The 13,641-nt window shown below is 40.4% G+C and overlaps 1 protein-coding gene across 8 annotated transcripts in view; it reads left to right on the top strand.

Moving 5' to 3' along the window:
- FBXO16 (F-box protein 16) overlaps positions 1 to 13,641 on the top strand; it is a 62,500-nt gene that overhangs the window by 25,291 nt on the left and 23,568 nt on the right. For all 8 annotated transcript variants that reach the window (XM_009455108.5, XM_009455111.5, XM_016959281.4 and 5 more), the window contains 3 exons: positions 1,760 to 1,966; positions 8,649 to 8,813; positions 13,086 to 13,318. In XM_009455108.5, coding sequence (XP_009453383.4) covers positions 1,760 to 1,966; positions 8,649 to 8,813; positions 13,086 to 13,318 — 605 coding nt within the window. The remainder of the gene's footprint in view (positions 1 to 1,759; positions 1,967 to 8,648; positions 8,814 to 13,085; positions 13,319 to 13,641) is intronic.

Raw genomic sequence — 13,641 nt, 5'->3', positions numbered from 1 at the left:
GGCATGACCACAGCTCACTGCAGCCTCCACCACCCGGGCTCAAGCAGTTCTCTCACCTCAGCCTCCTGAGTAGCTGGGACCACAGGCGTACACCACCATACCCAGCTAACTTTTTATTTTTTTGTGCAGATGGGGTGTTGCTCGGGCTGGTTTCAAATTCCTGGGCTCAAGAGATTCTCCTGCCTCTGCCTCCCAAAGTGCTGAGATTACAGACATGAGCCACCACACGGGGCCTATTTCTCCTTTCTTCAACACATTTCTGCCCCTGAAGCCAACCAACCTCCTCTGCTCAGCTCTGAGGAGCTCTTATCTGTTCTTTTGATGGGATGCTACCTGATTCATGAATGGCTAATAAAAGCCAATTAGATCTTTAAACGCAATTTGTTGACATTTTGTTTTTTAACACTACTAATTAAAAAATATATATCAAGTTGACCCTTGTGAAGCCAAAAAGAAAAAAAAACCATCAAATTAAATTTAAAATACATTGTACAACTGTGACGAAGTTAACTTGTTGTAAGGCTTGCAAAAAATAAATTTTTCCTTTACGTGCCTTTTTAGGTAGTCAGTGTATTTTATGATTACGACTAAAATAATTATAAACAGATTATAAAATTCTGTTTATAGCCGGGCACAGTGGCTCACGCCTGTAGTCTTAGCACTTTGGGAGACCAAGGTGGGTGGATCACGAGGTCAGAAGTTCGAGACCAGCCTGACCAACATGGTGAAACCCTGTCTCTACTAAAAATACTAAAGTTAGCCAGGCGCGGTGGCGCGTGCCTGTAATCCCAGCTACTCGGGAGGCTGAGGCAGGAGAATCACTTGAACCCAGGAGGTGGAGGTTGCAGTGAGCCGAGATTGCGCCACTGCACTCCAATCTAGGCAACAGAGTGAGACTCCGTCTCAAAAAAAAAAATTCTGTTTATAATAACTGTACTGAATATATGTGAAATGCAATAATATACAAAAATACAACCAGCTCAAACTTCCCTATTTTCTCTTCCCCAATGGGCCAGGGAAGAAAAGAGATTTAGACTTCCAGTGAAGTAGCTCACTGAGCTGGTAGGTGTTGTTCCCTTTTTCTCTTTTGGTTTTGGGCAGTGTCAAGGTGCTCATCCTTGGTCATTCCCTGATCTTGGGTGTTGTTCAGGGTAATCTCGGAGGAAAATTGTGAAGTAGCCAAGTGTTGGACATACCCTGGCTTCCTTTGGCATTCACTTCCTCTCTTCAAGTCCTCCTTTATCAACACATCCTCTCCAATCATATCAGTCATTTACATACTAGTGAGAATTTACCCCAATATACTTTCCTTCTGAGGGATATTTGCTTGTAATACTTTATCTCCAATTGTGAATACAAGGATTTGTTTCTGGTCCTGCTGTTTTAAGCACTGATGGGATAATGCAGAAACTATTTGGGGGGAGGAGCTGCACAGTTATTTTATCTTAAAATTGTCTTTTATAAGCAGATATATTCTCAGTTTATGAATATGGCCAGCTCCCAATTTATTGTTCATATGTGACTGCAAGTTTTGAGGTCACATGCACTTCTGTGTGCACACTTAGGTCATGCACATGCTCCCATATAAATGTGAGAGAAGACAGGTGGCAAAGCATGGAATTTGCTGATTAGGGAAATAAATACTAGAAATAAATTACTAAACTCCCTTTCTATGCCATTGTCATGTCTTACTCATAATGAATCTGCTATCAGACTAAACCTGGAGCTTTTTACATTTTGCTTTGTTTTGTTTTTCCAGTTTGACAAATGGACAGACTCTCAAAGAAGAAGAATCCTCACAGGCCTGTTGGAGCGCTGCTCGCTGTCCCAGCAAATGTTCTGCTGTCGAAAGCTTCAAGAGAAAATTCCAGCAGAAGCCCTGGACTTTACGACCAAGCTTCCAAGGGTGTTATCTTTATACATCTTTTCTTTCCTGGACCCCCGGAGCCTTTGTCGTTGTGCACAGGTAAAGGCAAGGAAGGGGTATATGGTGTTTTGTGAGGACAGCCTTAGGAAACTTGAAACTTGAAACTAGAAGTTAAGGGGAAACACAGGCACACACACACACACATATACACACATACACACAAACACACACAAATGTACACTTAGACACACATATACTCATAAACACACACATACACATATACACACATACATATACACATACACACACACAAATATATACAAATACAAACACACACACATATACACAAACACAAATATACACACAAACACACATACACATATACACACATACACACACAAACACACACATACATATACACATGCACACACAAATACACGCACAAACACAAACACGTGTACACAAATAAACACACACATACACGGACACACATAAACACACAAACATACAAACACACAAACATACATATACACACACAAACACACATACACACACAAACATACACACACACACACAAAACTAAGAAAGAGAAGGGATGATCAATATGTTTGTACATTTGGATTAACCTCCACCATCTTTATCTCCAACTCTATTTAGAACTCAAATGGGGAAAAAAGTATAAGCCACATTAGTGTACAACAAAGAAGTATTATCTAGTTGGGGAACTAAATATACATGTAAGAAATGGTTCATCAGCAGGACGGTCTTATACTGCACAGCATTCAGCTGCAATAAGGTCCTCAATTGTAGAGCACAGGGCATTCATGAATAAAAAAGCTCAAAATAAGGACCTAATGAGGTATGTACAAAAGAGAATGAGACTAAAAGAGATCCAGATGGGCAGGTGTGCTCATACAGGCCTTGGAAAAGGAGCTGATTGTTATTTTTTTTCTTTTACAAGTAATTCTGTCCTGTATTAAAGTGAAGTTAAATTATTTTAGATATAAAACTGATAGTCATTTTGTTGAGTCTTTTCATAGAGTTTGGCAAGACCAGAAATTACCTGCCAGTGTGCATTCATATATGTGTGACATGTTAACTTTAGTTTTTAAAATTAAGAAAGTGAATGCGGGGCCGGGCGCGGTGGCTCACGCCTGTAATCCCAGCACTTTGGGAGGCCGAGGCGGGTGGATCACGAGGTCAGGAGATCGAGACCATCCTGGCTAACACAGTGAAACCCCATCTCTACTAAAAATACGAAAAATTAGCTGGGCGTGGTGGTGGGCGCCTGTAGTCCCAGCTACTCGGGAGGCTGAGGCAGGAGAATGGCATGAACCTGGGAGGCAGAGCTTGCAGTGAGCCGAGATTGCACCACTACACTCCAGCCTGAGCGACAGAGCAAGACACCGTCTCAGAAAAAAAAAAAAAAAAAAAAAAAAAAAAGAAGAAAAAGAAATGAATGCAGGAGAAAAGATGGGTCTGGGTGTGGCGGCTCACACCTGTAATCCCAGCACTTTGGGAGGCCAAGGTGGGAGAATTGCCTGAGCCTAGGGGTTCAAGACTAGCCTGGGCAACATAGGGAGACCTCGTCTTTACAAAACATTTTAAAATTAGGTGGGTGTGGTGATGTGCCTGTGGTCCCAGCTACTTGGGAAGCTGAAGTGGGAGGATTACTTGAACCCAGAAGGTTGAGGCTTCAGTGAACTATGACTGTGCCACTACACAACAGCCTGGGCAACAGAGTGAGACTCTGTCTCAAAAAAAAAAAAATGTATTATTCAATAAATGGTGTAGGGACAATTGAGCAACTCTCTGGAAAAAAAATTTCAGTAGGATAAAAGACAGATAAAACCAAAGGAAACTATTAAAGTCCTCAAAGAAAACAGGAAAGGAAGCCTTTGTGAGTATTGCATGATACCCAGAAGTCTTAAAAGAAAATATGCAATTTAAAATCTTGCTTTCTTCATTTTATGTATCGTGAGCAAGAATGAAGAAGCAGATTTTTAAATTGTGACTATAAAAATTAAAATATTCTTCATGGAACAGAACACCATAAATAAATCCAAACAGTAGGCAGGGAAAAAAATCGATTGCATGAAAAGGGCTAATTTCTTTATTTTTTTAAAAGAGCTCTTATAAATCTATATTAAGAAAAAAAAGAAAGACCAACAACCCAGCAGAAAAATGAGCAAAGGAAATGAACAAGTAATCTATAGAAAAAGAAATGCAGATGTCTCTAAAATATGTAAGATGCTTAGCCTCATTATGGCATGCCATCTTTCTTGACTCAGATTGAGATTTTTTTAAATGATAATATTCTATATTGGTGAGGATGTGGGGAAACAAGAACTTTCATGTATTGCTGGTAGATAAATAGATGTAACCACCATGGAGAACCATTGGGCAGTGTTAACATTTCAAATAAAAATTCCCTTTGCCCCAGCAGTTCGACTGCTTGGAATTTGTCTGATGGGTGTCCTGCAACATGGTAAAAGCCATACCTGTATAAGAATATTGCAGCATTGTCTGTCCTAGCAACACGTTGGAAACAATGAAAATGTCTACCAGGAGGGACTGGGTAAATAAGTTGCAACTATCTCCAAGACACGTCATTGGTAAAAAAAAAAAAAAAAAAAAAAAAAAAAAAAAAAAAAAAGCAGAGGTATAGAATTGTCCTACCATCTTGTAAAGAATAAAGAATATATACGGCCAGGCACAGTGGCTTGCCTGTAATCCCAGCACTTTGGGAGGCCATGGCTGGCAATTGCTTGAGGCCAAGAGTTTGAGACTGGCCTGGGTATTATGGCGAGACCCCCATCTCTACAAAAAATACAAAAATTAGCCAGGTGTGGTGGCACGTGCCCATAGTCCCAACTACTCGGGAGGCTGAGGTAGGAGGATTGCTGGAGCCCAGGAAGTTAAAGCTGCAGCGAGCCAAGATTGCAGCACTGTACTCTAGCCTGGGAACATAGCAAGACCCTGTCTCTACAAAAGTTAAAAATTAGTCAGGTTGGCCTGGCGCAGAGGTGGCTCACACCTGTAATCCTAGCACTTTAAGAGGCCAAGGTGGGCAGATCACTTGAGGTCAGGAGTTTGAAACCAGCCTGGCCAATATGGTGAAAACTCATCTCTATTATAAATACAAAAATTAGCCCAGTGTGGTGGTGTGTACCTGTAATGCCAGCTATTTGGGGGGGCTGAGGCAGGAGGGTTGCTTGAATCTGGGAGTTGGAGGCTGCAGTGAGCCGAGATCATGCCACTGCATTCTAGCCTGAGTCACAAAGTGAGACGCTGTCTCCCAAAAAAAAAAAAAAAAATTAGCCAGGTATAGCGGCATGTGCCTAGAGTCCCAGCTACTTGAGAGGCTAAGTAAGGCAGGAAGATTGCTTGAGGCTGGGGGGTTGAAGCCTACAGTAAGCTATGATCATGCCTCTGCACTCCAGCCTGAGCAACATGGTGAGACTTTGTCTCAAAAAAAAAAAAAAATATATATATATATATATATATTTGTTACTATATGCCTAGAATATTCTGGAATTATATACCAGAAACTGGTAACAGTGGTCTCATCCAAGGAGAAGAATGGGTAACTGGGGAATAGTGATGGGAGAGGGACTTCCTTTGTTTCTTTGAATTTGGTATTAGTATGCACATACCTATTCCAAAAATGATTTTTTGTTTGTTTGTTTTTTGAGACGAAGTCTTGCTCTGTTGCTCAGGCTGGAGTGCAGTGGCACAGTCTCGGCTCACTGCAACCTCCGCCTCCTGGGTTCAAGAGATTCTCTTGCCTCAGAATCTCGAGTAGCTGAGATTACAGCATGCGCCACCATGTCTGGCTAATTTTTGTACTTTTATAGAGACAGGGTTTCACCATGTTGGCCAGGCTGGTCTCAGACTCTTGACCTCAAGTGATCTGCTCACCTTGGCCTCCCAGAGTGCTGGGATTACAGGCATGAGCCACCACACCTGGCCTGAAATGATTTTTTAAAAGAACATAGCAATCTGGTTGCCCAGTAATAAGAGGGTATCAAATAGCCATATATGATGCATTATTATTATTATTATTATTATTATTATTATTATTTTTGAGACAGAGTCTAGCTCTTGTCGCCCAGGCTGGAGTGCAATGACTCGATCTCGGCTCACTGCAACCTCCGCCCACCCCGGGTTCAAGCAATTCTCCTGCCTCAGCCTCCCGAGTAGCTGGGATTACAGGCACATGTCACCACGCCCAGCTAATTTTTGTATTTTTAGGAAAGACAGGGTTTCGCCATGTTGGCCAGGCAGGTCTGGAACTCCTGGCCTCGGGTGATCCACTCGCCTCGGCCTCTCAAAGTGCTGGGATTACAAGCGTGAGCCACTGCGCCCAGCTTATGATGCATTATTATGCAACCATTAGTAAACATGTTTTGGAAGAACAGAGATACTATAATATTTAAAATAAAGAAAGATTTTAAGTTGTATATAGAGTTTCCCAATTTTCTTTTGTATATACTTCAAATAAAAACTGAAAGGAAAAGAACTCTACCAGGTTGTCAATAATGGTCATCTCTGATTTACGGGGTCATGGGTTAAACTTCTCAGAATTTTTCATTTTCCACGAGGATAATATTATTATTAGAGGGAAATGTTATTTGAAATAGCTAATTCTATCATCTGCATGCACTATAAGTCATAATTTCTTCTCACTACTGACCATGGGGAAGACACAGACCATCATTCTTCAGCCAGATTTAAAGTAAAACATATAAAGTCATTGCTGTTTTAAAAAGATGGAAGGCTGTGGAGGAATTGTGTCTTGTAAATTTGAAAGCTCTTACTTACCTTTCAATTCTCTTCATTCCTCTCTACCTTTAAACAAACAAAATAACACAAAAACACAAAAAACAAAAACTGTATTTGCCTTGGTAAGAAGAACAACTTAAGTTCTCAGGTCAAAACATGATCTAAAGAAGAGGAGAAACCCTGTCTCTACTAAAAATACAGAATTAGATGGGCATAGTGGCGCATGCCTGTAATCCCAGCTACTCGGGAGGCTGAGGCAGGAGAATCGCTTGATCCCGGGAGGCGGAGGTTGTAGTGAGCCAAGATCGCACCACTGCACTCCAGCCTGGGCAACAAGGGCAAAACTCTGTCTCAAAAAAAAAAAAAAAAAAAAAGAAGAAGAAGAAGAAGAAGAAGAGGAGAAAAGGAATGAGAATTGAGAGACTTTTCTCCCCCTTCCCTTTCCCAAAAACTCCATCTCTCCATTGAATTCTGAGCTAATTTACCATGTGGAGATGAGGTGGGTGTTGTTTCATTTCTGGGTCGAACAAACTAAATGTGATTTCTGTTGCTGCCTGCAGGGCTGTATCAAATCCTCTAAACTTTTTCCTCCTTCCCTAACCTTTCCTGAATCTATTATTTCTTCTAATTGTGCCCTACTCTTTCCTCAACATCTCATCTTCTGCACGTAAAACAAACATAGTAGGAACTCAATAAATGGTGGGTGGAAGGAGGGAGGCAGAGAGGAATAGAAAAATAGGTGTATGGATAGCAAGGGCCATTACAGAGTGTTCCCCTTTTGGGGGTGAGGGGGCACTCAAAAATTATTAATTATTTAATTGATCTTGAAAAAGAGGCCAGTTTTCTAAGGGTGAAATTTGGGCTTGAAGGTTATATGTCATCTTTGCAACTCTTACAACTAAGACACTGAATCCCTAGTTTCAGCTTTATATGTGAACTTGATCCTAGTTTCTGGCAAGACTTATTCAAACCCTTGGGTAAATTATTATAAATATTGCTACACATAGTAGGGCCATCTCTGCCATTTGCTGGATGGGTGGGATTAGCCATAATGCTGTGGAACTGGTATGTACATAATAAGTGCTTTATGCTTTGTAGAATCCTAAAGGCTCTATACATCACATAGTATCAGTGATTATATTCCATTTATAAAATTTATATTTAGTGAAATTGAAAGAATGGAGGTGATATGGTTGGGCTATGTCCCCACCTATGTCTCATCTTGAATTGTAGCTCCCATAATGCCCAATGTTGTGGGAGGGAATCAGTGGGAGAAAATTGAATCATGGGGGTGGTTTCCCCCATACTGTTCTCATGGTAGTGAGTCATTCTTATGAGATCTGATAGTTTTATAAAGGGTTTCCCCTTTTGCTTGGCTTTCATTCTCTCTTGCCGGCCACCATGTAAGACATGCCTTTCCCCTTCCACCATGATTGTGAGGCCTCCCCAGCCACATGGAACTGCGAGTCCATTAAACGTCTTACTCTTTATAAATTACCCAGTCTCAGGTATGTCTTTATCAGCAACGTGAAAATGGACAAATACACAAGGGAAAAGGAAGCACACCATGAAAAGAATAAAAAAAGTGCAGACCTGAGTTTATATAATCCTTATACAACTTTTATATGACCTTCAGAAACCTCTAGAAAGTTCCGAAGTCTATCTGAGCCTCAATTTCCTCATTTGCAATATGAGAGTAATAATTGTACTTACCTCCCTAGGTTGCTATGAAGATAATTAATAGGTGCTCCATAAATGTTAATTGACTCTGATTCTAAATCTGAATTAGCATTTAAAGCAAATGCTACTTTACTTTAAATCTACCTGGGTAGGAAACACTTCAGGTAGGAGGTAACCATTTAAGCTATGGTTTGGAGGCAAAGGACAAAAAAGTTTTCTCAGGTCCATGATGACAGCTCAAAACCTAGAGAAAGTGGGCATGTAAACTGAGGGGGTTGTTTGATTTGGTTTTGTTTAATTGTAATTGTTTTTCCAGGTGTGCTGGCATTGGAAGAACCTTGCTGAGCTGGACCAGCTCTGGATGCTGAAATGTTTACGGTTTAACTGGTACATCAATTTCTCTCCAACTCCCTTTGAGCAGGGGATCTGGAAGAAGCACTATATTCAAATGGTGAAAGAACTTCATATTACCAAGCCTAAGGTGAATTTTAGACAGAAAGCCACAAGCTTGCAAACATCGGCTCTTTGCAAATTCTAGAACTAAGAATAAAGGATCAGACTGGAAGTTGGGGAAGGGAGGTAGTTCAAAGGACATATACTATGATTTCAAAATTCTCCTTTTCTGAGACTTGATAGTTGTTTTCACGACATTCATTTTAGTTGAGAGCCCTCATTTGCCACTCCCAAACCACAGTTGCATCCCGGCGGTTAGGACCATGGAACTTCTTTCTCTGTCTAGGTCCCTGGTTTCTTTGTCTCTGACAGTGACATCAGACAGTTCTGACATGGGGACTCTGTGGGTAACATGAAGTATTTGTTACCTATGGGTCTTCAAGTTTTACTTCACTAATTCAAATTTTCTGTGATTCTACCAGGTGAGCTGAAGTTTATTTTTGTATCGTTTATAAGGAAAAGTTTTCTAATAAATGAGTCATCAGGGAAGGGCCTCATGGGCATATTAGAATTCTTAGTTTTTGCTAGGAACTAAGCAATGTAGAGCACTTACATATATTCATAAAAAGTAAATAATGCAAGAATTTTTTTTCTAGTGGCTTCCTAGGTATTCTAACCAATGCTTATATTCATTCGTATAGTCCCAGCTAATGAGATAATTTATGGGAAAATTTTATGAGCCCTTTGTTTATAGCATTATCTATACACATGCAGAGTTATGCATCATTTCATACAATAGAGGAGTTCCTGAAAAATTATGTGTAAATTAAATTTTTTAAATGATTTTTTTAAAACCACAGGGGTGTTAAAGCTTGTGAAAAAAACAGCAATGAATCCTGTTAAAATTGGAGAATCCTTCTGAAATATGAACAGTCGACTCCTAGCTTGCTTATTTTGGTTTAGGCTTTTTTGTGTTTTCTTGAAATAGATTCCACCTACACTTAATACAGTAATAAACTATGCATAATTAATATTGTTACAATTGCAATGATAAAAGTCTTTCTGATTTCAGTAGTTGGTATGCTCCACGAGGATTTCTTTTAAAAAGAGAGTTTTAAGTGAAGAATTTTTAAAGTTCTCCTGAAAATTCCCGTAGCTCTGACTCCTTTCCTGGTGAGACTTCTCTTGCATCTCATTCTCAGTTAGGGAGCAATAGCTGAAGCTCAGGCTGTTCAGGGGCAGAAGAGAGAAAAGTGATTAACCAACTAGTAAAATGAAAAGAAGTTGTGAGTTTTATATATGTAACTGACTTTGGGGCCAGGCACAGTGGTTTATGCCTATCATCCCAGCACTTTGGGAGGCCATGGCGGGAGGATTGCTTGAGGCCAGGAGTTTGAGACCAGCTTGTATAACATAGGAAGACCCTGTCTCTACAGAAAATTTAAAAATTAGCTGGGTGCAGTAGCACACTCCTGCAGTTCCAGCTACTTGGGAGGCTGAGTTGGGAGGATCACTTGAGCTCAGAAGGTTGAGGCTGCAGTGAGCTGTGATTGTGCCACACTCCAGCCTGGGTGACAGAGCAATACTCTGTCTCAAAAAAAAAAAAATTAGCTGAGCATGGTGGCATGCACCTGTAATCCCAGCTACTCAGGAGGCTGAGGCAGGAGGATCACTTGAACCCAGGAGGTGGAGGTTGCAGTGAGCCGAGATCAAGCCACTGCACTATATCCTGGGTGATAGAGCAAGACTGTCTCAAAAAAAAAAAAAAATCAATGTAATTCATGAAATAAAAGAGAAAAAAGTGCATGTTTCAGTAGCACATATACTAAAATTGGAACGATGCAGAGATTTGCAAATTCGTGAAGCATTCCATATTTTTTTTAAAGAGAAAAGATATATGATCACTTCAATATATCCAAACAAAAGCATTTAACAAAATTCAACATCTATTCATGATTAGGAAAATTCTCAAAAAGACTTCAGGTGATGTGAACAAAAATTTTGTTTACTTAATACAAATAAGTTATCACAGATTTCACTATTACCTATTTTGTTAAAGTGTAAGCATTTTGTACTATATAGAATTAATGATTTTTTTTTTTTTTTTTTTAGACGGAGTCTTGCTCTGTCGCCCAGGCTGGAGTGCAGTGGCGCCATCTCGGCTCACTGCAAGCTCCGCCTTCCGGGCTCACGCCATTCTCCTTCCTCAGCCTCCCGAGTAGCTGGGACTACAGGCGCCTGCCACCATGCCCGGCTAATTTTTTGTATTTTTAGTAGAGATGGGGTTTTACCATGTTAGCCCGGATGGTCTTGATCTCCTGACCTCGTGATCCGCCCGCTTCGGCCTCCCAAAGTGCTGGGATTACAGGCTTGAGCCATTGCGCCCGGCCAGAATTAATGATTTTTTACATATAACTACTAGCATTTATGCCTAAAATTTCCCCCTGAAGTTATTTTTTATTATCATATGTTATTTATTCCCAGCAGTATTAAACTAGACCTCTTCCAGCAAAAACAGATTTAATTCAATATAAGCTCAGGGCAATGAAATGAATGTCCATTCTAAATGAGACTTGCACAAAATACTGAATACTAAACCAATAATGAGCTATCAATTATGTAAATATGAAATGTCTTCTTAATCTGCTTCTAGGTTACAGTCATTCATTGAATAAATAAATTTCACTCTGTTGCCCAGGCTGGAGTGCAGTGGCACAATCTCAGCTCACTGCAACCTCTGCCTCTGGGGTTCAAGTGATTCTCCTGCCTCAGCCTCCCAAGTAGCTGGGATTACAGGCATGCGCCACCACGCCTGGCTAATTTTTTTGTATTTTCCGTAGAGACGGGGTTTCACCATGTTGGCCAGACTGGTCTCGAACTCCTGACCTCATGTGATCCACCCTCCTCGGCCTCCCAAAGTGCTGGGATTATAGGCGTGAGCCACCACGCCTGGCCTGAATAAATATTTATTAAACACTGTTGTGAGCTAGTTGCTAAACATAGAAAGATCCCAACCCTGCTTTCACAGAGCCTAGTCTAGTAGCCCAGGACGTAGACAAATAAACAAATAATTACAACACTGAGTACTAAGCGTTATCCTGTAATAGAATTGTATACAAAGAGCTGTTGAAACAAGGGTGAGAAACTAACTGATTATGCTTGGGGGAACTGGGGAATTTCTTGATTTTCACCAGCAATGGAAGCAAACTGATTTACCAAGCAAAGCTTCCCTAATCTCTTAATTAACAAAAATTAAGCCCTTAATGGCTTCTCAACATACCAGTAGTACTTTCCTTAGGCTACAACCACATAAAAACGTTATGAATTTCACACACACAAGACAGGCTTTCAGTTTTGGAGATTAAAGCAAAGTATTCTTTGGGAGTGGTTGAGGTTTTGATAATTGATAAAATTTCTAGTCTACCTCTCTGCAACTCAAAGTTGTTTCTATGTGTTAGAAGTCATGAGAGCTAGAGTACTTTTTTGGGGGAATGTGTACTTTTTATGAATAAATTAGCTGCAGTTGTGACAAACTAGACAATGGCATAGTACAAGAGTAGGATAGGGAGGTCTTACGTGTGGGCTTGAAGCAAGACAGTCCTGTATTCAAATTCTGGCCCTCCAACTTACTACTTTTGTAGTAGTGGGCAAATTAATTAGTTTCTCCTATATTCTATTTCCTCTTCTGCAAAATGGAAGTAGTAATGATTACCTTATAGAGTTATTGTGAAGGTTAAACAATATAATGCATGAAAACTGCCTCAGACAGTGCCTGCAACATGCAAGTACTCCTGGAGTGGTGGCTGCTATAATCATTATCACCATGGTAATGGTGATCGTGATGATGACGATGATGACATTGGTGATGGTGATGATGATGACGATGATGATGATGATATTATTCCTTTTTATCTTTATTTTTTTATTTTTTTATCCTTCAGCCAACTCACATCAATATATTCTTTGTTTTGTTGTTGTTATTATTATTATAGCGTGTGGTTTTTTGTTTGTTTGTTTTGTTTTGTTTTGTTTTTTGAGATGGAGTCTCGCTCTTGTCACCCAGCCTGGAGGGCAAAGGCACAATCTTGGCTCACTGCAACCTCCGCCTTCCAGGTTTAAGTGATTCTCCTGCCTCAGCCTCACGAATAGCTGGGACTACAGGTGCCCGCCACCACACCCCGCTAATTTTTGTATTTTTAGTAGAGATGGGGTTTCACCATGTTGGCCAGGCTGGTCTCGAACTTCTGACCTCAGGTGATCCACCTGCCTTGGCCTCCCAAAGTGCTGGGATTACAGGCGTGAGCTACCACACCCAGCGTATTATAGTGTTTTGAGAACATAATTAACTTTCTTCTTCTAGACACCCCCAAAGGATGGATTTGTAATCGCTGACGTTCAACTAGTTACAAGCAATTCTCCAGAGGAAAAACAGTCCCCTTTATCAGCTTTTCGGTCCTCTTCCTCTTTAAGAAAGAAGAATAACTCAGGGGAGAAAGCACTTCCACCCTGGCGATCTTCTGATAAGCACCCAACAGATATCATTCGTTTTAATTACCTAGACAACTGTGACCCCATGGAGACTGTCTGGCAAGGGTAAGAAGCTCCATGCTCTTCTCAACTTCTTTGTTTCTAGAAATAATTTATTGGCATTTCAGTACATGAAGAGATGGAAATAGAACTTACTGTGAAATACAAAAGCTTTTCAGTACATAGAAGCAAAAAGTAATAGAGCAGGATACTGACCATTACTAGCAAATTTGCTCTATTGGTTACAGTTTGTTTGCATTTTGTAATAGTAATGATTGAACATTGCTTCTTCTAATTTTTTTTTTTTTTTTTTGAGACGTAGTCTGGAGTTTCGCTCTGACACTCACCCAGGCTGGAGTGCAGTGGTGCAATCTCAGCTCACTGCAACC

This window comes from Pan troglodytes, chromosome 7 (genome assembly GCF_028858775.2).
Source record: "Pan troglodytes isolate AG18354 chromosome 7, NHGRI_mPanTro3-v2.0_pri, whole genome shotgun sequence".
In the NCBI taxonomy this organism is placed as follows: Eukaryota; Metazoa; Chordata; class Mammalia; order Primates; family Hominidae; genus Pan; species Pan troglodytes.
Note: the sequence above shows the minus strand (reverse complement) of the source record. Positions and strands in the feature narration are given on the sequence as shown.